Source organism: Rhinopithecus bieti, unplaced genomic scaffold (genome assembly GCF_001698545.2).
Source record: "Rhinopithecus bieti isolate Rb0 unplaced genomic scaffold, ASM169854v2 scaffold_59, whole genome shotgun sequence".
Taxonomy (NCBI): Eukaryota; Metazoa; Chordata; class Mammalia; order Primates; family Cercopithecidae; genus Rhinopithecus; species Rhinopithecus bieti.
In genome coordinates, this window is record NW_016803115.1 from 1,616,973 (window position 1) to 1,643,348 (window position 26,376).

Genomic DNA, 26,376 nt, shown 5'->3' on the forward strand with positions numbered 1-26,376 from the left:
GATTTGCAAGCAACCTGAGTGTCTATCAGCAGATGAATGAGATCTAGTCATTTGCAGTAACAGGGATGGAACTGGAGAACATTATGTCAGGCACAGAAAGAAAAACATCCCATATTCTCACTTATTTGTGAGATGTATTAAAAAATGTTGCATATTCTCACTTATTTGTGGGATCTAATAAAAATCAAAACAATTGAACTCATGGGCATAGAGAGTGGAAGGATGATTACCAGAGGCTGGGAAGGATAATGGGCTTTGAGGGTGAGGTGGAAATGGTTAATGGGTTATAAAAAAAAAACAGAATAAGATCTACTATTTTATAGCATAGCAAGGTGACTATAGTCAATAATAAATTGTACATTTTAAAAGAACTTGAGTGTAACTGGGTTGTTTGTAACTCAACGTATAAATGTTTAAGGGGATGGATACCACATTCTCCATAGTGTGCTTATTTCACATTGCATGCCTGTATCAAAACATTTCATGTACCCCATAAATATATACACCTACTATGTACCCACAAATATTAAAAACAAAATAAATACTGCAAAACACACATAATCTGTCTTTAAATTTTGAGCCAATAGGTAAAATTTTGGAGTTTTCACAAAACATTCTGGATTTCAAGATTCTCTTTAAAAAATGGGAAGAACTAGCCGAATTGGACCTGCGTTTCCATATGGCCACAATGGGCTGGAGCTAAGTCAGCCTCACTCCCTCCCTTGAGATGGACCATTGTTTGCCAGCCTCTCCTCCACTCAGTAAGGTCAGCACATGCATTCACACCTGTACTGCTACCACTTAATCGCATTGCCTGCCTGGCCTCAGTAAGTATTTGAGTTTCTAAATGTGTAAAGAATTGAATTCCTTTCCTAATTATGTCTTAATTTGTAAGCCTCAAAACAACAATGAAGTTAGTATTTCACAATTATGCAAAACAATGTTAGTTTCTTTCATTCATCTCCTTTTCATTTCCATCTGTTCATTTAATAATTCAGTAGTATTTACCTCTAAGTGTCAGGCACTGTTTCAGGCACTAGAAATTGTGGAGTTTGAAACTGAGCCCCTTTAGGCCCAGTGAGAGTAAGAAATGGGTTTGTCGTGAAGCACAGGTATCTTAGTAATTGCTGCTGCTGTAGCTTCATGAAGAACCAGTGAAGCTTGAATGTTACTGCTTCTGAGTGACTTATTAAGTCTTTTGAGGAGGCTCTATCTACCTCTCCAGCTCTGGGTAAAGTACAAAAATGGATTCATAGAAGGAAAACCGACAATTCATAGATTTTTAAGGTTTTTACCTCGAAGAGGTTCTCTCTTGGAAATTAGAATCTATTTTCTTTTTATAAATTTGGAATGTTTTATTAGGAAGTTATATGTTAATATATGTGACCGAGAAAAAAGGTTTCAATAAAACAAAAAGCCTTGAGAATAGGAGCTTACATCTAAATGCTTTTGCAGGCGTTTGTTGAGTGCCTGATGCATACTGGGCACTGTGACGAATAAAACAGCCTCCGTGTCCTTTAGGAGCTCTGGATTAACATAAACAAAATATATCATGGACTAAACTTTAATGCCAGCTGCTGTTGTCCAAAAACAGGAAAAATGTATTCATATGATATTGTGAAAGAACTTTAACTATACTTCTTAGAAAAAATAAGCGATGACGGAGAGCTGGAATAAAAAGTGAAAATCAATTACGTATGTTTTAGAAGTATTCTGCATTCTTTTGGGATTATTTTATTATTTTATTTTATTTTTTTGAGATGGAGTCTCACTCTGTCACCCAGGCTGGAGTGCTGTGGTGTGATCTCGGCTCACTGCAGCCTCCACCTCCTGGGTTCAAGCGATTCTCCTGCCTCAGCCTCCTGAGTAACTGGGATTACAGGCGTGCGCCACCATGCCCAGCTAATTTTTGTATTTTATTGGCCAGGCTGGTCTCGAACACCCGACCTCAGGTTGCCCATCTCGTCCTCCCAAAGTGCTGGGATTACAGGCATGAGCTACCATGCCCAGCCTCTTTGGGGATTAGATACACACTGTAGGTTCTTTAATTAATGTGACTGATTTTCTAATGAATATCATAACTTGCAATTGTACTTACATGTACTGGTATTAGTATTTTCCCATGACTACTAGTCATTTGATCCAGGCATGGCCAATGATGAATTCCATCTCCAGGGTTTAAGATTTGTCCAGGAAGGGCGTGTAACCCTAACAAAACAATTCAGAATCATCCGGATACTTAACATTGGGAAATATAAATTCTGTGCTCCTTGAGGTTGCAGGGCCTGGAGCGTATAGGTCTAGGCCACTTTGTGGTTCTCTTCTCCAGCAGCACAGAGGAAATTTGTTTGCTGTGGGAGAGAGAATGAAATCTTCACAAAGAAGCCTACCAAGAGGAAGAGATGATGTGTTTGAAGAGAGATGATACGTTGTTTAACTGGACTTGTGAGTAAAGACACCATTCATTCCCATTCTAGCTAAGCTAGCTTATGTTGGGTCTCCATCATTGCAACTGAAAGAAACTGGTACGACTCTGGTGAGTCTGTAATTTCTATTTAGCTTTCATTTGGGGTTTAAAAGAATAATTCCCGACTGGGCATGGTGGCTCACGCCTATAATTCCAGCACTTTGGGAAGCCAAGGTAGACAGATCACTTGAAGTCAGGAGTTCGAGACCAGCCTGGCCAAAATGGTGAAACCCTGTCTCTACTAAAATTACAAAAATTAGCCAAGTATGGCGGTGCATGCCTGTAATCCCAGCTACCCAGGAGGCTGAGGCAGGAGAATTCTTGAACCTGGAAGACAGAGGTTGCAGTGAGCCGAGATTATGCCACTGCATTTCAGCCTGGGTGACAGAGTGAGACTCTGTTTCAAAATAAATAATTAATAAATTAAATTAAATAAATAAAAATAAAAAAATACTTCCAGATTTGCTTTAGGGAGAGCCTTACTCGAGAAAATAACTGAAGTGCAAGAGAGAAAGTTGTGAAGGCTTCTCACCATTATTCACATGCTCATATTTGAACAATATATCTGAATTTGTTGCTTTCATCATGCTTGTGATCGACCACAGAGTAATCCTTAACATCCAAGATGCCAGGTGAAATCTACTTCCCACTTTGCTGGCACTGACAGTTGGGACCTAATGAACAAAGAAACTTCCCTAATGACTTTTCTGGGGTAAGTTTGGCCAAAATATAATATAGGAAAGTGACCAGGCACAGGTGGCTCATGCTTGTAATCCCCACACTTTGGGAGACTGAGGTGGGAGGATCGAGACCCAGGAGTTCGAGTCCAGCCTGAGCAACATAGGGAAACCATTTCTCTACAAATAATAAAAAAAGTTAGCTGGGCACGGGGGCACGTGCCTGTAGTCTGAGGCTGCAGTGAGCCATGATCGCGCCATTGCACTGCAGCCTGGGTAACAGAGCAAGATCCTGTCTCAAAAAGAGAGAAGAAAAGTATACAAAGTGCAATGAACATTCATGTATGTTGCTTTTGGTGAACGCAGTAGACATTTTTGTTGGATATATGTATGTGTGTGTGTTTATATATACATGGGTATATATATACACACTATATATATACATGGGTGGATATATACACATTATGTGTGTGTATATAGGAGTCGAGTGGCTGGATTGCAGGTGTGTGTGTTTGGCTTTAGTTGATATTGTTAGTTTTCCAAATTGGTTGTGCCATTCCTAATGACACTTTTATGATTTAGAAAACTTAGAGATGTGGTTTCTGCAGGAAAGCTGATGCTGTGGCTACCCATACTTACTCCCTATTTTTACCCATGTAATTAATTTTTATAGCAATGCTACAAGCATATTACAAAAGGAGTGGGAGAACAGCGTTCAAACTTGGGGTGGGTTTTTATGCTAATAAGTATTCATTTCTTCTCAGAAACTAGCAATAAGTATTTAAGTCATCTTATATTCACTTCCACAGTAACTAGGTTTCACTCAATTCCCCTTTTTTCAAATATTCTTTGATCAAAGTGTCAGAACTCAATAAGGAGTTTCTATGGTGACTATTCTCACTAAAATAAGTTAATAAGTTTAAAAATGCTGTGTTTCCTCTGCAATATTGTACAGGGAAGAAAAAGAACCCAAGGGAAAAAAACATAACCAGGGATTTCTATTTTATTTCACACTGGATTTATTTTGTTTATTTTGGAACTCAGATACCAAGAGCAGATTTAGTTATACTTTCAGTTCATGGCAAACTTCCATAATCAGTCTGTGCAAGGCCCCTCTCTTGTTTATTTTTATTTCCTTTTGTTCATATTTCCCATTTCTATTCCCCTCCCCCTACACAAGCAACCCCTCTAATTTGTTTTATATGTTTCCTTAAATCTCTATGCCTTCTTATGTTCTCATAAATTATATTGTGCTATAGATCTTTCTCTTTTCCTACTTTTAATAGTATTTCTTAAAGTGCCTCTTTAAGTTACCTCCTCATCTCTCAATCCCTTAAGCACAGAGGGCCCCAGGGTTCAGTCCTTGATCCATTTCCCTTCTCTGACTGTATCTACTCCCTTGATGATCTCATCTTGTCTCATGGCTTTATATCACCTACAATAATGAGCACTCATATGTATATAAAATCATATATATACACACATATACCATATTTACTCATATAGATACACATATATACATATATGTAATATATGTATTTAAAAGTATATATCTCATATATATGATTTGTATATCTCCAACCCAGACATTTCTCTCAAAATTTAGACTCTTGTATCTTAAAAAAAAAAAAAATTCCTGCTCCTTGCTCCCCCTACAGTCCTCCCCATCTCAGTTAATGGCAGCTCCATCTTTATAGTTTCTTAGGCCAAAAATCTTGGCACCATCTATTATGGATTGATGGAATCCATTGTTCATTGATGAAATGAACAACATTTATATGTTGAAGTCCTAACACCCAATAGTGCCTCAGAACATGACCTTATTTGGAAATAGGGTAATTGCAGATGTAATTAATTAAGATGAGGTCATTAAGAGTGGGCCCTAATCCAGTATGATGGCTGTTCTTATGCAAGAAGGAAATTTGGACACAGGCACAAGCATACAGGGAGAATGCTTTGTGAACCTGAAATGGCCATCTGTAAGCTGAGGAGAGGGGCTTGGAACAAATTCTTCCTCACAGCCCTCAGAGGGAACCAACTTTACCAAATTCTTGATCTCAGAATTTGTGCCTCCAGAACCAGAGAATACATTTCTGTGTTGAAGCCATCCAGTTTGTGGTACTTTATTACAGCCAATCTAGCAAACTAAGATATTACCCTTGACTGTTTTCTCTCACGCCACATCCACTCTGTTAGGAAGTGCAGTTGACTATTCCTGCATAATCTAATCAGGATCTAAACATCTCCACAGCCACCACCCCAGTCCAAGTCACCATGATCTCTTGCCTGGTTATTGCAATAGCCTCCTAATTGGCCTTCCTGCTTTCACCCCTGCCTCCTGCAAGTCTGCTTTCAACTCAGTGTCTAGAGGCATCCTTTAAAAACCCAAGTCAATGTCCTTCCTTTGCTTAAATACCTGGCAAGGCTTCTTATTCATTTAATAAAAGAAAAGCCTTGGAAGGACCTACAAGGCCCTGAGAAATCTGCCTCATCTTCCAGTTGCCCCTTTGACAGCATTTCCTGTTCTTCTCCTTTTTGCCTACTCTGCTGTAGCCACACTGGCTTCTTTTCTCTTCTTCAGAAACATAAGCAGGCTCATGCTGCAGGGTTTCACACTGGCTGTTCCCCCTGTCTGGAATCTTTCTACAGATATCTGTATGGTTAACTTCCTCTAAGTCTTTCCTTAAATATTCACATGAATGAATGGATAAAATGTGCTAGCTAAAATGCTCCAAGGAGATTCACATTAGTTCCCAGTTCATTGCAGAGCTCTCTAAAATATGTCCATGTTTCTCTCGGAGTCTCAGAATGGAAAATATGAGTAGGAGTAAGAGTTTTAATGGGGAGAACAAAGCCATCCTACTTGTACATAAGAAGGTGCCAATTGGGAGGGTGATGATTCCTGGTTTTACTTTACCTTTATCCTCTACTCTGTTTATGTGTAACTCCAAAGATTCTCCCATTGACATTATCATGGGGTAGCCACTTGCCCTACAGATTCATGTATCTTCAACTGTGTGCAATGGTGGGTTATGGCCCTCTGCAGGAAGCCAGGCATGGAACAACCACAGACATGCTGGGAAGCAAGGCTTGGGTCCAGCAAAACTCAGGCTCAAACCCAAATGCCTAGAAGCCAACAACTCTGAACGTGGAGTTGGAGAAGAAGCTGGATGAAAAGTGAGGAGTTTGGACCATGTTTCAGATTTATATGTTTACATTTAGGATAGTGAAACCAGACAGTAGGGGAGCTTGCCATAGGGGTTTCTGCTTTGGTGCCTCCCCGTTCTTCATTTCCAGCCTCAGTTGTTTCACTAGGCTCACCTTTTGCCCTCTGCCTGGACATCCTGCTACTGTCCCTTTCCTCCATTCACCACATTAACTTGTACTTACCCTTCAAGGTTCTGTTCAAACACAGCCTTCTCTAGAAGGGCCTTGCTAAGCCATTCCTTGCCCTACTCCAAGCTGGGTTAGTATCCCTCTTGTGTATACTTTTATCATTGTACTTTTCATTAAGCATTCTCTACATATTCAATTATCTGCTTGCTTGTCTGCTCTCCTCTCCAAGGTGAGTTCTTTGAAAACAGGGATGGTGCCTTATATAATTGTGTATCTGTATCCTTAGCAAATAATACAATACCTGGCTCATAGTAGGACTTTGATAAGCTTGACGAATGAATGAGACTGTGGCCAGGGTCAGGGCGTGCCTCCCCAGGGTGTGTTTCAGAGATGCCTGTTACGTAGTGGAGAAGTTGGTAACTTGCTAGAGCAAGGCTTGGTGATCTCTTTTCTTGGTAAGGTCGAGTCTGATATTTCTTTAAATTTATAGGAAGAAAAGTGCCTAGGAAGCTATGAAATATAAAGTGAAAGTATTTTCTGTCTGTCTGTCTCTCTCTCTCTTTTTATTTTTTAAGAGACAAAGTCTTTCTCTGTGACCCAGGCTGTAGTACAGTGGTGTTATCGTAGCTCACTGTAGCTTCAAACTCCTGAGCTCAATGGATCCTCCTGCCTCAAGCCTCCCAAGTAGTTGAGATTACAGGCACATGCTACCAAGCCTGGTTAATTCTTTTCAAATTTTTTTTCTAGAAATGGGTCTCGATATGTTGTCCAGGCTGGTCTCAAACTCCTGGGCTCAAGCGATCCTCCCACCTCAGCCTCCCAAAGTGCCAGGATTACAGGCATGAGTCACCATGTGCACTCTATTTTTTCACCAATTATATTTCAATCACTATGCACAAATCAACAAAAAATGAAAAGGGACAGTGAATGTTTGAATGATTATAATACTCAGTGCAATAATAATGGCTTATCAGTTCTTGTACTGTTAAATCACTCTAGAGCCCACAAAACTTAAAGGTAGGCTGTACAAACTGCAAACTGAAGATTCCAAGGTCATTTCAGTTCTCTCTAGGTTACATAAATTCCAACCTTCCCCTTTCAGAGAAGCAGAGATCATGGAAGGTCTTACTTGTTCACCCCTGGGACTTGTGTTGGAGGTTGGAGAAAGCCACACAGGCATGTCCAGGGATGAATGTACTAGCCAAATTGAATGGAGATTGCATAAGCAAAGCAAGAGTCAGGGGAGGAATTTCTTTGTCTCTTCCTTTTCTTTTCTTTCCTCTTTCTTTTCTCTCCTTCCTTCCTTCCTTCCTTCCTTCCTTCCTTCCTTTCTCTCTCTCTCTTTCTTTTTCTTTCTTTCTTTCTCTTTCCCCTCCCTTCCTCCCTCCTTTCCTTCCTTCCTCTTTCTTTTTCTTTCTTCCTCTCTTCTCTCCCTTCCCCTTTCCCCTCCCCTTCTTCTCCCCCTCCCCAATTCCCCCCTCATCTTTCTCCTTTCTTTTTTTTTTGAGATGGAGTCTTGCTCTGTCGCCCAGGCTGGAGTGCAGTGGTGCGATCTGGGCTCACTGCAGGCTCTGCTTCCCGGGTTTACGCCATTCTCCTGCCTCATTCTCCTACCAGCAGCTGGTACTACAGGCACCCGCCACAACGCCCGGCTAATTTTTTTGTATTTTCTGTAGAGATGGGGTTTCACTGTGTTAGCCAGGATGGTCTCAATCTCCTGACCTTGGGATCCACCTGCCTCGGCCTCCCAAAGTGCTGGGATTACAGGCGTGAGCCACCGCGCCCTCCCTCTCCTTTCTTGAAGTTAGGAGACCTGGGATCTATTTCTTGTTATGCCACTGACCAGTTATGCAACCTTGGAGTTACTTGGTTTTTCTGCCTCAATTCCTTCACCTGTCGAATGGCTAGGCTGGGCGAAATAATCTCTGAGGTCTTTTTCAGCTTTAGGATTTTGTATTTCTATATGGTAACTAGACAAGATAACCAAAAAAGGAGCAAGAGTGGGGAAAAAAGAATAATGAATCTTATTTTGGAAAGGCCAAATTTCAGGTTCCTGTGATACATCTGGGTATAAATGACAAGAATAAATTGGAAGTAGAAGTCTGGTCCTTGGAAGAGAGCTGGGAGTGAAGGTATAGATTTGGAAGTCTGTCAATAAGTGTTAATTGGAACAACAAGAGTTTTGTGACCAGCTAAACCAGTTGTGAATGAACAGATTATGTATCAAAATGAATTGGAAACAGTTAAATTCAAAATTGTAATGCACTTATATTTGGCTGATTCCATTTTCCTTTTTTCTATGGAATAATAAAGGGCAGGAAAAGCCTGACTTTTTAGTGTTGGCTGAATTCTGTGGTGTAAATACTCTCACCATGGCCTATTTTAAGCTACCAACCGGAGGTCACTGAACAGGAAGTTGAGAAGACATATGCAGTAGCACATTATTATGTAATATTCTAGAGAAACGATAGACATTAATATCATCAAGAACATAGATAATGCTAGTGTGGTAAAATAATGAGGAAGTGATACATATTGAGTATGTACTACCTTGGTTTTTAATATAAGAATATAATTTGTGAAACTATAAAGTGCTATACTGCATACAGTAAAAAAAACTGTTGCATTTTGTATTTGAAAAAATATGTGGTTTTAAGTATCATTTAATAAGGAGGAGTTCTAGTAGAAAAGTAGTCATGAGTCAAAAAAATCACAGTGCAATTCCTGCTTTTCTGGGTCAGTTATTGTGCTTCAGTTTCCCTGTTAGAGGAATGCTTTGTGTCCTTTCTGAACTAGACTTCAACCTGTGTTGAAAAAAAATTGTAGAATTTATGAAAACATTTTTATATGTCTTGTAAATAGGACTTATATAAATTTAAATGGTTGTTAAAATTATTTGTTGGAACATAACATGGAGTTATGTTCATAGTGAAAATTAAAAATTAAAGTACCAAACACCTATTGTTTAACATCCACAGGTTAATATAATCTCTTTGTAGGCAAAATGTATAAGGATGTTTATTATATTAAGTGGTAAAAATGAAACATCTGGCAACAATTTTTACATCTTGAAGAATGAGATGACAAAATGATGAGTCTCAGGGGACTAAGATCATGTTCCCTATTCCTGAAAAAAAGGTTTGAAAAAAATTTTATTCTTTCTGGAAACATACTTATTTTGGTTTCTTCTTCTATTCTCCCTATCTTGTGAAGTGACACAGAATTTCATGAACTGTTCACAAAACTCTATTTTGGTCTTGGACCTGGGTGAAGCATGTGGTTAGAACTGTAGCTGTAAAGCCACCATCTAGTTCAATAAATCTAGACAAACCAAGTAGCTCTGTGGATCATTGTGTTGTAAAAAGAAAGTATTATCGTTGTGATTCTCTCAGTAATACAAGGGAAACTATGAGCAATTTGGCCACTGGTTGAGGAGAAGAGCCAATTAGTATATTCTAGACAAGAATGTTTAGGATGTATCAGCCTGCTTCTGACAGATCCCAGCTCTGAGTCATTGTGCAGTAAATGCACACAGAGTTGGCAAGCATACAAGCCTTCCTGGCATCTGTAGGCTTCACTCAGCTTGTGTCCTGGTTCCTCATTCACACTGGAAAATTAATTTTTTAAAATGTTTCATTGTCCAGTGTTTTTATATAAATATGGCACTGTTTAACAACTGACCATATTGACTACCATCCCTTTGAAACTACTAATTCTCATTTATATTCTACAAATAATTCATTCAACAACTACTTGGTCTATTAACAAACACTCTGCACCAGGCACTGTGCTGTACTGTAAAGGATACGGTGATGGCTAAGATGCTGTCTATGCTTCTTGGCAAGGATACTAGACATGTGTGCAGGTAACTGTCATATAAGGCAGAGGATATAAAATGCAGAGTGTAGACTATAGGCTTTGGTGCTCAGATGTAAGAGTTCGAAACATGTCTACCTGAGGTGATCAGGGAGGGCTACCAGGAAGAAGTGCATAGTGAATGGATAGGATTTCAGACCATAGAGATGGGGATGACTGTGAACAATATATAGACCTGGACAATACAGGATCATCCAAAGAGGGGTTGGCAGGACCTCAAGAAAGACAATTACCAGACCCTTCTTCCTGTCCCTATAGAGGACATGGTATTTGAGAGTCTGTCAAACCCTTGTAGCACAGTCCCTGGGAAGTGTTGCTATTAAAGATGCTTGTGGTGCATTTGAATGCAGTAAAACTATATTCCATGATAGTTTTGAAGGAAAGCTTTGTTTTTCTCTCCAACAGTTCATTCTGCTTGCTAAGTCAGGCTCCTTTGAGGTCACTAAGAGGACATGAAGAATATATGGATATGACTAAAGTCATCACACTACCTATTAGTCATTGGATGCACTGCTGTGAGAATGTGAGAAACAGCTGGAGGTGGTACAGGACCACAGCATGGCCATGTCTATCTCAGATGGATATTTCCAGCTGCCTTAGAGGGTCTAGCTCTGCATATATGTCTTTTCTGTGCTGCTGAGCTAGCCGACTCACAGGCACTGTTGTAAAGGAGGTGTGGGAAGTGGAAGCTTCGTATGATGTTACCATCTCTGTCACTAAATCTCTTCCTTTTTACTACCTTAGAGTGGCAAAGAGGGATCTGAGTTAGTCCTTTGTGCTTTGCACTTTGGTGTTTAGTGAGTATGTGGCTCACTGACAACTCATTTCCTTTACGGACAGGTCTGTCTTCTCATGATGATGGGTTGAGCCCCACCCAGAGGCAGCAGCTGGAGAGAATTTGACTGTGATCACCAAAGCTCCTCTGCCCCCATCAGCAGCAGTAGCTGTCTGCTGGGACTTGTGGTTGGAACACCACTAGTGAGGCCAAGTTCCTCAACTTCCCAATCAATGGGGGCTTAACCAGCAAAGGACAGGGTGACAGGGCTCCAGGTGGTGTAAAATGGAAGCCAAAATCACTTTACAACCAAACAGGAATCGGATTTCAGGTGTAAAAATCCTACACAGAAAACACACAGATATCAGCTGTGCTGACACCTGGAATTTTAACTTGATAAAATATTTTGCTTTTGCCTTTAGAGAGGAATTTTTAACTTCAGACTTATATCTCCATTATTTTAGGAAGAGAAAGGACAACTAATGGTTGCTTGGCCTAAAAGATTCTGGGAGGAATATGTGAGTCATAAAATATTAGCCAAGTATCTTTTTGGATATTCTAATATAAACTGTGTGGAAAACTAAGTACTTCATGCCAGGACAAAGCTAAAGAGCCCTTCTCAGAGCCCTACCCCCTACTTTCTGGATACTAATCTTATTGGTTGATAGCACCAAGTTCTGGGCTGTATTGTAAGGAATCACCCAGTTGTGGCTGTTTTTTGCTATCATTTTCCCTCTTGTTCAGGAAATCTTGACATGAATGTGTTACAAAGAAAGCAAGAGAGAAAAGATTGTTTGTTTTATGGAAAACTTTATTAGAGATACTAGTGTTAGGGTTATGAACTAAGGTCTGGGATAAGGGGGGAATTTAGAGTTGTCATCAAAAACAACAAAGGATGAGTTCATGTCCTTTGCAGGGACATGGATGAAGCTGGAAACCATCATTCTCAGCAAACTAACACAAGGACAGAAAACCAAACACTGCATGTTGTCACTCATAGGTGGGAATTGAACAATGAGAACACTTGGACACAGGGCGGGGAACATCATACACTGGGGCCTGTTGGGGGTGGGGGGCTGGGGGAGGGATAGCATTTGGAGAAATACCTAATGTAAATGATGAGTTGATGGGTGCAGCAAACCAACATGGCACATGTATACTTATGTAACCTGCACGTTGTGCACATGTACCCTAGAACTTAAAGTATAATAATAATAAAAAAATAAAAACAAACAGAAAACAGTTCTCAAACCTTGGGTTGTGTGTCATAATGGGAAGAGGTGGCCTCTAGCCTTGGCTCTGCCACTGCTATGTGACTCAAGATAATCCATTCATTCATTCAACATTTCTGGAGCAGCCATTCTGTATCAGACACTATGTTCAGCACTGGGGCCACGTTGTGAGGAATAGATAAAGAACCTGTTCTCCAATCACACAACTTCTCTGAATCCCATTTCTTTGTTTGCGATGTGAGGGCTGCACTACAATGAGCTCTCAAGACACCCTACCCCTGCTTCTTGATTCTTTCACGTGGGAGCAAAATGTGCCCAGAAAAACAATAACAGGAAAAGTGATACCAGTATTACATGCCAGACATTATGCTAGCTAATCACTTTTATATACATTGCCTCATTTTGTTTTCTCAAGAATTTCCTAAAATAGGTATTATTATGCTCATTTTCCGGGTGAGGAAACTAAGAGCTGAGAGGTTGAAAGCTGCTTTTTGTTATAAGCAAGAAAGAGGTAGAGCTAGACTCAAAACCAGCTTAGCTAACTCCAAACCCAGCATTCTTCTCTCCTACTCTGTTCATGTTTTGAAAAGCTCATTCATCTCCCCTGGACTTTGCTCTGGGATACTTATAAAACATTTACTCAAGAATTCATGGCAGTACAAAAATAAAAATAAAAGAAAATAAACAAAAAACCTACCTCATTCTTGCCTTACCGGTTTTCTGCTAGCCTTCCCTCCTTCCTTACCTCCTCAACTTTTCTTATTCATCCCAAGAGTGATCCTGCCATGTCAGCCAAGACCAGCACCCCCACTGCTTTGCCTCCACTTGTGCTTACCTTCCACCTGGATTTGAGACAGAGTCTCGCTCTGTTGCCCAGGATGGAGTGCAGTGGCGCGATCTCAGCTCACCGCAAGCTCTGCTTCCTGGCGTTTCTCCTGCCTCAGCCTCCTGAATAGCTGGGACTACAGGTGCGTGCCACCATGCCCAGCTAATTTGTTTGTATTTTTAGTAGAGACGGGGTTTCACCATGTTAGCCAGGATGGTCTCAATCTCCTGACCTCGTGGTCCACCCACCTTGGCCTCCCAAAGTGCTGAGATTACAGGCATGAGCCACCATGCCTGGCCTGGAATCCTTTTCAGTCTTGTCTGTTGCCAAACTCTGCACTCTTTCCCAGACTTTATCTTTCTCCTAAATTTAATTCATTCATCCTCTCATAGTTGTCCAACACAGTAGGAAATTCAAAAAAAGAGTACCTGAGCATCTCTTTGAAGGAAAATAAGGCACACACAGATTGCAGGAAGAGTTATAAAGAGTCATGGGCCATTTATTAGTTGGTGTTTCCCTGCAAGGAGAGGTCTATGGTAGGAGATGATTCAAAAACTGTCCAAGGGCTTTCTTATGCTATCTTTTCCCCAAAGATGCCTTTTTCTTTTTCTCTTTTTTTCAGACTATACATGGTCACTGTAGAAAATTTGAAAACTATCTACTCTTCAGAGATAATCACTCTTAGTATTTGGTGTATTTCCTTCTGTGTTGGTTAATTTTATGTCACCTTGGCTAGGCTATAGTGCCCAGTTGTTTGGTCAAGCACCAGTGTAAATGTCATTGCAAAGGTTTGTTTTGTTTTTATTTTTAAGATGTGATAAATATTTTAATCAGTAGACTTTGAGTAAAGTGGACTACCCTCTATAATGTGGATGAACTTCATTCAGTTGAAGATGTTAAGAATAAAGACAGGTCTCCAAGACTGAGGTTTCCTGAAGAGGAGGCAATTCTGCTGGAAGACTTGCAATGTAGAAATTCTGAGTTTCTAGCCTACCAGTCTGGTATACCGATTTCAGATTTGCCAGTCCCCACAATCACAGGGCCAGTTCCTTAAAATACATCTCTAACTCTGTCTCTTTCTCTCTACACACACACACACACACACACATGTTTGTGTGTGTGTGTGTGTGTGTGTGTATGTGTGTGTATATATATGTATGTATGTATATATACTTGGATGTAAGTATATCCTATTGGTTCTGTTTCTCTGGAGAACCATGACTGATATACTTTCTTTTTGCTCTTCATTTCCTCTCGATTAACACTTTTCAGACTGTCACGTCTGTGTGTAAATCACCTGTCTTGTTCAAGTGCAGCCTCTAAGTCAGTGGTGGTGGGCTAAGATTCTGTGTTTTGGACAAGCTCCCAGGTAATGCCTATGCTGCTGGTCTATGGACCACATTTTGTGTAGCAAGGCCTTATATAATCAACTTTTTCTTTTAAATAATGTCATGAGCTCAGTTGTTCTCCTAAAACATTAACTTGTAACTGTATTGCACTCCATCATACGAGTTGCCATAAATTTGTTCAGGCTTTAGAAACACACTTCGCAAAGGATCTTTAGAAAAATTATCCAAGTATAATCTCACCCAAAGGCCTGACTTCTGTAGCACAATAGAAAAATACTAGAAATGTAGAAAAATTGTCCAAATATAATCCAACCCAAAGGCCTGGCTTCTGTAGCAAATCAAGCCTGCATGCTCAGTCCCTGGCTTCAAGGGCTTCCCTTAGTGTTTTCTTTTTTTTTCTTTTCTTTTTATTTCAATAGCTATAAAAATTCCCTTGGCTTTTGTCTGGGTGCTCATATTATTAGTGTCTGCTGCGAAGGGGAACCTACTGAATACGCATGGTTCTCAGAAGCCATTCATACATTCCTCCATTTATTCTTGTAATAATATTACTCAATTATCTCATCAGTTGATGTTATAAGCACCATGCTGGGAGCTGTATACAGGGGATTCATTTAATAACTAATCAATCATAAAATGAATGTAATTGTAGTTATGATCATTACATGGTGATGTAAGTATATAACAAGAAACTGCTCTAATCTAAGGGTCAGGAACACTTCCTAAGGAAGTGACATTTGAGTTGAGCTCTGGTTGTCCTGGGGATATACCACTCAGTTCCCTAACTTTTGGCTAGTCCTTTCTGAATAGGTGGAGGCTTTGATGACAGAACTTTGGAAGTCACCTTTAGTGAGAGGTGGCACACATTAAGTCTCCAAAGGTCTCCCTAGAGGTCCATTGTAGCTCTGCTCCTCATTCTCCCTGTCATACTCTTCTGGAGATGACACTTCAGGGGAGTTCCCCTTATGTCTGCTTCTGGGCAGCATCTCAATTTCCCTTTACTGAATCTGAACACAATCTGGTTTCCCATCTGTTACAGGAAATACAGTCTAAATAAGAAATTATCTTAAGGTAATTCATGATAGGCAAATATTTTGATCTTTGAATCAATCATTATTTCAGACACTTTCTGCCACTGCTCTTTCTATTAATGTGGATAATGATAGTTGAAAAGAAAGAAATCGGTACTACAAAGCTACAGTAATCAAAACAGTGTGGCACTGGCATAAGGATAGACATGTAGAACAATGGAGTAGAACTGACAGTCCAGAAATAAATCTATACATTTATGGTCATTTGATTTTTGAAAAGGGTGCTGAGACCATTCAATGGGGGAAAAGAATACTTTCTTCAGCAACTGGTGTTGGGGCAACTGTATATCCACATGAAAAAAAAGTGAAGTTGGACCCCTACCTCACACTATATATAAAAATTAATACAAAATGGCCAATAACCTAAATATAGGAGTCAAAATAATAAACCCTTTTGAATAAAAAATAGGAGGTAAATCTTCATGACCTTGGAATTAGCAATACATTCTTAAATATGACACCAAAAGCATGAACAACAAAAGAAAAAATGGATAAACTGAACTTCGTCAAACTTAAAAGTGTTTATGCATCAAAGTACATGATTTTAAAAATGAGAAGACAACCTACAGAATGGTAGATAATTTCAAATCATACATCTAATAAGGACTTTGTATCCAGAATATATGAAGAATTCTTACAACTCAACAACAAAAAGACAAACAACCCAACTAAAAAAAAAAAAATAGGCAGATAACTTGAGTAGACATTTTCCCAAAGAAGATATACAAATGGCTAGCAAGTACATGAAAAGATACTCATCTCATTACTCATTAAGGGGATGCAAATGAAAATCACAGTGGGGTACCACATCAAGCCTACAAGGAAATTTATTTTAGTGGGAAATAAGTGTTGGTGATATGGAGAAATTGGAGCACTTACAGATTTCTGGTGGGTAGGTAAAATGGTGCAGCCCCTATAGAAAACATTTTGCTGGTTCCTTAAAAATTAAGCATAGAATTACCATATGACCCAGCAATTCTCCTCCTAAATATATACCCAAAAGAATTGAAACCTGATATTCAAACAAATAGATGTACATGCATGTAGATATTCAAAATATCCAAAAGATGGAAACAATCCAAATACCCATTAACAGATTAATGGATTTTTAAAGTATAGGTTTTCCATTGAATAGGATATTATTCAGTCATAAAAAGGATTGAGGTGTTCATGCATGCTACAATGTGCATGAACCTCAAAAACATTACACTAAGTGAAAGAAGCCAGGAACAAAAGGCCACATATTGTATAATTCCATTTATATGAAATATTCAGAATAGGTGAATTTATAGAAACAGAATACTGATTAATGATGCCAGGGGCCAGGAGGCAAGGAGTATAGGCAGCAATTGCTTAATGGGTACAGGGTTTCCTTTTGGGTGATGAAAATGTTTTGGAACTACATATAGGTGCTGGTTGCACAACATTATGAATGATTAAATAACTTATATAAGTGGTTAATTTTTTTAGTTAAAAAAAAATTTTTTTTAAGACTCAGGATCTTTCTATGTTGCCCCAGGCTTCCCTTGAACTCCTGGCTGAGGTGATCCTCCTATCTCAGCCTCCCAAGTTGCTGAGACTACAGGCATGTGCTGCTGCGTCTGGCTTACATGGCTTATTTTTATGTTATATAAATTTCACCTCAATAAAAAATTAAATAATAAAAAAAATCAAGATTAGATTCTTTCTTTCCCTCTTGTGTCTGCCATATTTTATGGTTAATTTTAAAACATAGTAACAAAATTATGATGTATCTTTGGTTATTACTCCCTTGGGTTTTTGTCATGCTAATGCATTCTCCCATTATTTTCTACTTTGTACAATTCAGATTTCAGTCCAAGGCTTCAGGTACATTGCAAACAGCTGCACTGGAATTACACATCTTACCATTAATGACATGCCAACTCTGACGGACAACTGTGTAAAAGTAGGTAATTGGAAAGTACCTTTTCTTTTCTGTCCCATAAGATAGATATATGTTCTAATGACTTGAATTACTGAAAAATATGAATGGACTTTTCATTTTAGTTATTTTTTTAATAGTAATAAAATCATTTAAAAGTTTCCACACATGCACATACCCTTGAAAACATTTGAATCCTTAAATATCCTAAGAAACCTTGTTTCACAGTTAGGATTTTTTTTAGTGATGTTATAGCTTAAGCATAAACTTTGAGTTCAGTTCTCCATGCTAAGCTGCCAAATGTAGTAATTTTTTTCAGTAGTCCATTTCTCATGTTTTCCCATACTCTTAGTATATGATTTAATTCTGATTCTTCCACATTACTCAAATGTAAGTGTATTAAAATGTATTGAAAAATCCAGTTTTCTTTGAAATTAGGAAAATTAATAGTTAACATGTCTGTCTCTAATATATTGAAGGAAAAAATGACTTCATTAGCTTGCTAAACTTGTTCTGTACCCTTGATTAATTTAATCGTTTTTTTCTTCTGAAGGCTTTAGTTGAAAAGTGCTCTCGTATTACATCACTGGTTTTCACTGGTGCACCGCATATCTCCGATTGTACTTTCAAAGCTCTTTCTACTTGTAAACTCAGGAAGATCCGATTCGAAGGTCTGTTATATTAAAAATGTGGTTCAGCGTTATCATTTACTTTTACTCTTGTGGCATTATAAATACAATACTTGTCTTTTCTTCTGTTTTTTTACAAACAGGAAATAAAAGGGTTACTGATGCATCCTTCAAATATATAGACAAGAATTATCCAAATCTCAGTCACATTTATATGGCTGACTGCAAGGGAATAACAGACAGCAGCCTCAGATCCCTTTCACCTTTGAGGCAACTGACTGTGTTGAATCTGGCAAATTGTGTAAGGTAATGAGTTACAGTAATATATTCAAGAAATGTTGATTATCTAGTATGTGCCAGGTCCTCTCCTACGAAACTTATGGTTCGTGGGGTAAACATGAAAGTCAGGAGTCCAAGTGTTAAAGTAGAGGTAAGTGCAGAGTTCTGTGGTTATAAGAAAGAGGGCTCCCAACCCAGGTTGATTATATGGGGTGTAGGGAGAGCTCGGGATATGAGGAATTATGGACCCTTGTAAAATTAAGGAAACTCACAGGAATACTTACAGGCTACCTTTCCTAATGAGGGTTTCCATAGCTAGTTCAGTTAACATGATCTTTTCCCATATGGACTTTCTGACTTGCTTATGAAGAACCAATCTCACTGAAGGTTTTTCCTCTTGGGTACTGGTTAGATTTTTAGTCTGTGTAGAATTTCTGACAAATGGACAGAGGGTGGATTCTTACTGAAATTCTTTCTTTAGCTGGTCCACTATTGGACTACTCTCCTGCTATTCTTGGGAGCAAATTCTGTTTTTTTTTTTTTTTTTTTTTTTTGAGACAGAGTCTCGCTCTGTTGCCCAGGCTGGAGGGCAGTGGCATGATCTCAGCTCACTGTAACCTCTGCCTCCTGTGCTGAAGTGATTCTCCAGCCTCAGCCTCCTGAGTAGCTGAGATTATAGGTGTGTGCCACCCCACCTGACTAATTTTTATATTTTTAGTAGAGAGAAGGTTTTACCATTTTGGCCAGGCTCGTCTGGAATTCCTGACCTCAAGTGATCCACCTGCCTCAGGCTCCCAAAGTGCTGGGAATACAGGTGTGAGCCACTGCACCCGGCCAAGGATCAAGAGGTTTCTTGCTGAAACCCCTTCCCCAGTGGGTAGCTCAGCCTCTTACCTATGTAGGATTCTTATAATCTTATAGGACCAGATAATAACAAAATAGCATTTGATCCACAAAATAGTACTTGAGCCACATTGAAGGTGGCTAATATTTGGGAAAGCACAAGTCAGCATAATAATCTAAGCTACACAGAATCTTTTATTTATTTATTTTTATTTTTTAGAGATAGGGTCTTGCTCTGTTGCCCAGGCTGAAGTACAGTTGCACAGTTACTGTAACCTTGAACTCCTGGGCTCAAGTGATCCTCCTGCCTCAGCCTCCCAAGTAGCTAGAACTACAAGGCACACTTCATCATATCCAGCTAATTTTAAAATTTTTCTAGAGACAGGGTCTCACTATGCCCAGGCAGGTCTTAAACTCCTGGCTTCAAGTGATCCTTCCACCTGGGCCTCCCAAAATGCTGGGATTATAGGCATGAGCCACTGCACTGGGCCACTACACAGAATCTCAACCTATGTTGCCTATTATTAAAATGGGAAGGCAGCATGGGTCATTGGGAGCTGGAGGAAATATAAGGGTTTGGAATGGAAAAAACCTGGATTAGGAAATGAGGGCTCCAGCCAACGGCCAGTGAAGAATTAAAGCCTTCTGCCAACAGCCATATGAGTGAGCCTGGAAGCAGACCCTACAGCCCCAGTCAAACCTTCAGATGACTGAAGCTCCAGCTGGCATCGTGACTGCACACTCATGAGAGACCCTGAGCTAGAACTACTCTAGTTCACTTCCAAATCCCTGAGATCCAGAAACAGGGAGATAATAAATACTTGCCATTTAAGCCACAAAGTTTGGATCAATTTGTTACATTTAATAGTAACGGTGAGATGCACACACACAGACACACACACACTACATACACAAGTGTGTGTATCAACTAATTCTATCTGTATGAATATGTGAAATAAAACTGAATTTCATTATTGTATTTCACACAGGCTTCTGCAGGTTATTTAATCTTTTTTTTTTTTTTTTTGAGATAGAGTCTCACTCTGTCACCCAGGCTAGAGTGCAGTGGCACGATCTTGGCTCACTGCAACCTCTGCCTCCCGGGTTCAAGCGATTCTCCTGCCTCAGCCTCCCAAGTAGACAGGCACCCACCATCATCCCTGGCTAATTTTTGTATTTTTGTAGAGACGGTGTTTCACCATGTTGGCCAGGCTGGTCTTGAACTCCTGACCTCAGGTGACCCACCTGCCTTGGCCTCCTAAAGTGCTGGGATTACAGGTATGAGCCACTGTGCTTTGCCTAACTAATCTTAAATGGAAGTTTTCTGCCTCCAGAAGTAGAGGTGACAAGACACTTCAAGGGGCTCTGCCAAAAATAGTTCAGATCCCTGATTAAATATACTTTCAACATATTGCTGAGCTCACAAAGAGTAAGAGAAATATCCAGTAGCCCTGAATCCCCTGATTCTTTTCTACTCTCTCAATGAACAAATTCACTGAGATGAATAGTGAATAACCAGCAAACATAAAAGGTTGAGCAGCTCTGAACACAAATGTTATGACAACAGTTGCCTTTGAGAGAATCAGCTCTGAGCAAGACTCAAAGTAGGGAAGCAGAACCTGAGACTTCTGCAGAGTTTATACCTCCTTAAGGGGGACAGAGTCGTCTCAGGTAGGTAGTTCCTGAGCTCCTGGAAGAAGTTAGCACAAAACTTCTCAGGCTAGAGATTAACATCAAGTAAATAGGTACTCAAAGCCAAAGATTGCCAAAATGCACAAAGATACAAGTCACCATGAAAAAGAGTCACAGAAACAGCAAAATACATTTGACCTTCAGGTAATTCAGATATAGGAATTGTCAGACAATTAAGTAGCCATGTATGAAATGTTTGAAGAAATAAAAAATGGAATCAGAAATATGAGCAGATAACCAAACATGATAAAACAATTAGATTTATCTGGGGAAAAAACCTAACTTTTAGAAACAAATGATGTAATATAGTTATTGAAATAAACAATGGATTGCTGATCAGCAGATTAGAACTCACAGAGGAGAGAAGTATAGAGCTGGAAGATCATTCTGAAGAAATGACAACAGAGGGAGGATGAAAAAATATATAGGGTAAAAAGATAAAGCTTAGTATTGTAAAGGTAAACTGAGGCTGGAGCTGAACCGGGAACGAAGACACAAGGCAAATGGCAGTGAGAATAGCCTTTATTAGGACTCGCGGGCTAGGTTCCTTGGTCCAAAGGTGCGGACTGAGGGAGGAGGGTAGGGGCTTTTTATACCCCGAGAGGTAGGGAAGCTGGTTGTGCAAACAGGGCCTGGGGGGTCTTGAAACTACTAGGGCAGGAGCTGAGTAAGGGTCATGAGGAAGGGGTATTTGGAAACTTAACCGAAACTGCTGTTTACGAACTTGTGGAATGCAGGTGAGCTGCAGGTCATGGGGGGGTGTGGTTGCCCAGCCAGAACTCTTGACGCATGTAAGTCTGCGGGTGTGTACAAGGGTGAAGGGAGTCTTTAACAAAAGGCCTGCTATGCCAGGTAACGCCGCCATGTTGGGTCTAGATTCCTGCCTAACATTCCGACCTCTTTCTAATAAGAAAATGGGGCAAAGTGTTCATCTGGCTGCTTCCTGCTGGTATGGGTCGTCATGGGGTTCTTCGGAGGTCAGAACTCGGGTATGGGGTGGAGCAGCATCTGATTGAAAGTGACCTGGGAGTCTTCTTTCATGCAGTCCTGGATGAAGCAGAGGACACAGGGAGCTATGAGTAGCAAGAAGCCAATGATTAGTAAGGGGCTTAGAAAGGATAGGACTTAACTGGCCAGAGACGACTGCCACCACCTAAGTGAGGGCCTTGATCGGAGGTTTTTCTGGTGGAGTCTTTCCTGAATCTTTTCTAGAGTGAGGAGATTGGTTTCTAGTAGTCCTGACTCATTGATGTAGTGTTCAGCCGGGAAGGGGAAAGGGGGGGTTAGGTTAGAGGAGTTAAAAGGGCTGGGTAAGGGTACTGCAACCAGTGGGGGCTTATTCTATCTGCTGTGAGGCTTTTTATAGTGGGTGTGAGGAGTATGCCTAGGTAGGTGACAGAAGGGCTGCAAAGTTGAGCCTTAGCCAGGGTAACCTGATAACCTCAGTCGCCTAGAAAATTTAAAAGTGTAGCAGTATGTGCAAGGGAGCACTCCTAGGAAGGACTACATAGTAATAAGTCATCGACATACTGCAATAGTGTGCTGTGGGTCAGGGGATAGAGGACAACATCCTGTGCCAGTGCCTGTCTGAAAAAATGGGGGCTATCACAGAACCTTTGAGGCAAAACAGTCCAAGTCAGCTGGGAAGAAGTATGAGTGTCTGGATCTTCCAATGTAAAAGCAAACAGAAAGTGGCAGTCTGGGTGTAGAGGGATGGTAAAGAAGGCATCCTTCAGGTCAAGGACAGTGAAATGGGTGGTGTCGGGGAATGCGCGAGAGGAGTGTATATGGATTAGGAACAACTGGAAAGGTAGGGACTACTGCCTCATTGATGAGGCGTAGGTCCTGCACAAGATGATAGGCCCCAGAGCTTTTCCATACAGGCAGGATAGGAGTATTGCATGGTGAGTTGGCGGGAACTAGAATGTGCTGTCGGAGCAGGCATGTAATGATAGGTTTTAATCCCTGTCGATGTTCAAGGGAGATAGGGAACTGGGGTCTAGAGGGAAACTTGGAAGGGTCTTTTAGCCAGATGCGGACCGGAGTATGGTGCTGGGCAATGATTGGGGTGGAGGTGTCCCACACCTTAGGGTTAATGGGGACTGGAAACGGGAGTGGGGGGTCAGCCTGGTGGGGTTTGTCAGGTGAGAGAAGGGGGAAGAGGAATGCGAGGTGTGGGGAGGCGTTGGGTCGGAAGTGAACTGAGGCCCCTAGCTTGGAGAGGAGGTCCCGTCCTAACAAGGGGACTGGGCATGAAGGAATGATAAGAAATGAGTGTGAGAAGAGGGAGCCATCCAGGCAGCAAGACAGAGGAGGAGTCTGGCAGTAGGTGGAGGGAGTGCCGTCAATTCCCGTGACTGTGACAGTGGAGGGGTGGCTGGGGCCACTGAAGGAAGGCAAAACAGAGTAGGTAGCCTCCATGTCCATAAGGAAGGATATGGACTTACCCACTACCTGGAGCATGACCCTGGGCTTGGCGAGAGTGAGAGGGGTCCCCGAGTCTGGGCCTCTTCAATCTTCGTCAGTGTCGAGGAGCTGGAAGGCGCCTCCAATACCTGGAGGAGGGTCGTCACGTGGAGGCATAGCGACCGTCCTTAGGTCGGGGCAGTCTGACCTCCAGTGGCCCATCTGCTGACAGTTCGGACAGGGGCGAGTTGGCTCCTTTGGGTTAGGGCACTGCCTGGCCCAGTGGCCGTCGTTGCCGCACTTGAAGCAGGCACCAGATGGCGCTCGGGGAGTACCTCCTTTCTGGGAGCTCCTGGAGCTGGCTGGCCTCAGGGCTGCTACCAAGGCCTGGGTTTGGAGTTGTACCTTCTGTTTTAGCCTGGCCTGTTGTTGGGCCTCAGCTGCTTCCTCCCTGGAGTTGTAGACCTTGAAGGCCAGTTTGACTAAATCCTGGATGGGAGTTTGAGGGCCTTCCTCCGCCTTTTTAAATTTTTTTGGATATCAGGGGCCGACTGAGAAATGAAATATGAGGCCAAGACGGTTCCTCCTGCGGGGGAGGCAGGGTCAAGGCGGGTGTACTGAATAAGTGCCTCAGTCAGCTAGTTAAGAAAAACGGCTGGATTTTCATCTGTGCCTTGGACTACCTCCTTTAATTTGTTAAGGTTGACTGATTTGTTAGAGGCTGCCTGCATGCCGGCAAGAAGGCACTGAACCATCATGTCTCAGCGGCGGTGGCCTGCCTGCCCTACCTGGTAGTCCCAGTCGGGCTCAGCCAAGGGCACTGCCTCGGTGCCGACTGGCATGGCAGGGTCAGTTAAATGAACCTGGTTAGCGTGCTGCCTGGCTGCCACTAGGATGCATTCCTGCTCCTCAGGAGACAGGGTTGAGGTCATAACGACATGGAGGTCATGCCAGGTGAGATCATATGCCTGGCATAGATACCTGAACTCTTTGATATAACGAGTAGGATTGGCCGAAAAGGAGCCTGCACGCTCCTCAACCTTAGACAAGTCTGCCAATGAAAACGGCACATGAACCCGGACTACTCCTTCGGCGCCTGCCACCTCTCGTAAGGGACACAGGAGGTCAGTCCTGGACCGAGTATGGGCAGAGACAAGCGAGGAAGGAGAGGAGGTGGAGGTAGGAGAGGCAGGATCTGTCAGGTTTGGTGGGGACACAGAAGGGGTAGAGGGAAGGGGTGGTGCCGACGAGGATGGGGACAACGAGGGGTTAGAGTAAGGAGGGGGTTGAGTGGAGGACCGAAGAGGAGGCAGGGAAAGAGTGTCAGGAGGCTCAGAGAAGGAGGGAGAGGTGTCCTTCTCCTTGGCTGAGGGAGTAGATTTCGCGAGTAGGACCTGGGCCAACAAACATTGGGCACAGAGGTCTGGGCGAGAACGCAAGTCCTAGAAGGCTTGAACATAGGGTATCTCAGACCATTTGCCTAGTCTCTTACAGAAGTTGGTCAGATCTGTGAGAATGTTAAAGTCTAGAGTGCCTTCTGCAGGCCACTGAGACTGATTATCCAATTTATATTGTGGCCATGCTATTGTGCAGAAGAAAATGAGCCACTTTTGTTTTATGGCTGAGACTTAAAGTCTGGAGATTTGCCAAGAGGCACCCCAGAGGAGATTTTCGGTTTGGTTTGGACTGGGTAGTTCCTATGGTCTCAAGGCGAGCAGTCCGGAGGCAATGGGAGCATCCCCTCACTGCCACGCGGAATGCGGGGTACGTTGGCTTCTGGGGAGGTTGGATGTCTCCTAGTCCCCGGTGCCGAGGTCACAGCTGACCAGAGAGAGCCCCTGACGCAGCCACGCGTTTTGGACAGGGACTCCCGGAGGGAGCCTTCAGGACGGGGGGAAACTTACCCAGCAGTGATCGAATTGAGTCTTAAATTTGGTGAGACGGCTCCAGGCTTGACGAGGGGATCCTGGCTCGGGGAGAGGAGAGCCTACCCGAGCTAGCAGGGGTCCGGGGAGGGGTCTCCTCCTGGGTGTCGGCACCAAATGTAAAGGTAAACTGAGGCTGGAGCCGAACCAGGAACAAAGACACAAGGCAAATGGCAGTGAGAATAGCCTTTATTAGGACTTGCGGGCGAGGTTCCTCGGTTCAAAGGTGCAGGCTGAGGGAGTCATGCTGAGGGAGGAGGGTAGGGGCTTTTTATAGCCCGAGAGGTAGTGAAGCTGGTTGTGCAAACAGGGCCTGGGGGGTCTTGAAACTACTAGGGCAGGAGTTGAGTAAGGGTCATAAGGAAGGGGTCTTTGGAAACTGTTAACTGAAACTGTTGTTTACGAACTTGTGGAATGTAGGTGAGCTGCAGGTCATGGGGGAGTGTGGTTGCCCAGCCAGAACTCTGATGCATGTAAGTCTGCGGGTGTATACAAGGGTGAAGGGAGTCTTTAACAAAAAGCCTGCTACGCCAGGTAACACACATGTTGGGTCTAGATTCCTGCCTAACAAGTATCAGAGTTTTAAGGTATTAAAATGTATGTATTAGAGTTAGATCTAAAATAGTAAGTTGGAGAGTTAAAAGAATATATGTTTTTTTCAAACACACATCAATCCTTTAAAAAATCAACCATGAACAAAGTTTAAAAGCAAGTTCCAGCAACTTTCAAACTATTTTTATCAACAAATGGTATTCTCTCATTACAAAGCAATTAACTCAGGAATCAGCAACAAAAGATAAATTAAAATACATATTTAAAAGAATTTAAAAGTAAAAATCCTAAGGTGTCAGAATCACCTGAGAAGCTGAATAAAACTATAGACGCCCGCTGGGCGCAGTGGCTCACGCCTGTAGTCCTAGCACGTTGGGAAGCCCAGGCGGGCAGATCATGAGGTCAGGAGATCGAGACCATTCTGGCCAACATGGTGAAACCCCATCTCTACTAAAAATACAAAAAATTAGCCGGGCATGGTGGCAGGCGCCTGTAGTCCTAGCTACTCAGGAGGCTGA

At 41.7% G+C, this 26,376-nt stretch overlaps 1 protein-coding gene across 10 annotated transcripts in view; it reads left to right on the forward strand.

Moving 5' to 3' along the window:
- Positions 1-26,376, forward strand: part of FBXL13 (F-box and leucine rich repeat protein 13) — a 303,981-nt gene that overhangs the window by 185,438 nt on the left and 92,167 nt on the right. For all 10 annotated transcript variants that reach the window (XR_001881688.1, XR_001881732.1, XM_017853395.1 and 7 more), the window contains 3 exons: positions 17,458-17,556; positions 18,086-18,203; positions 18,305-18,467. Coding sequence is in view for 8 of the 10 variants with exons in the window: in XM_017853395.1 (XP_017708884.1) it covers positions 17,458-17,556; positions 18,086-18,203; positions 18,305-18,467 (380 nt within the window). In the remaining 2 variants the exon portion in view is untranslated. The remainder of the gene's footprint in view (positions 1-17,457; positions 17,557-18,085; positions 18,204-18,304; positions 18,468-26,376) is intronic.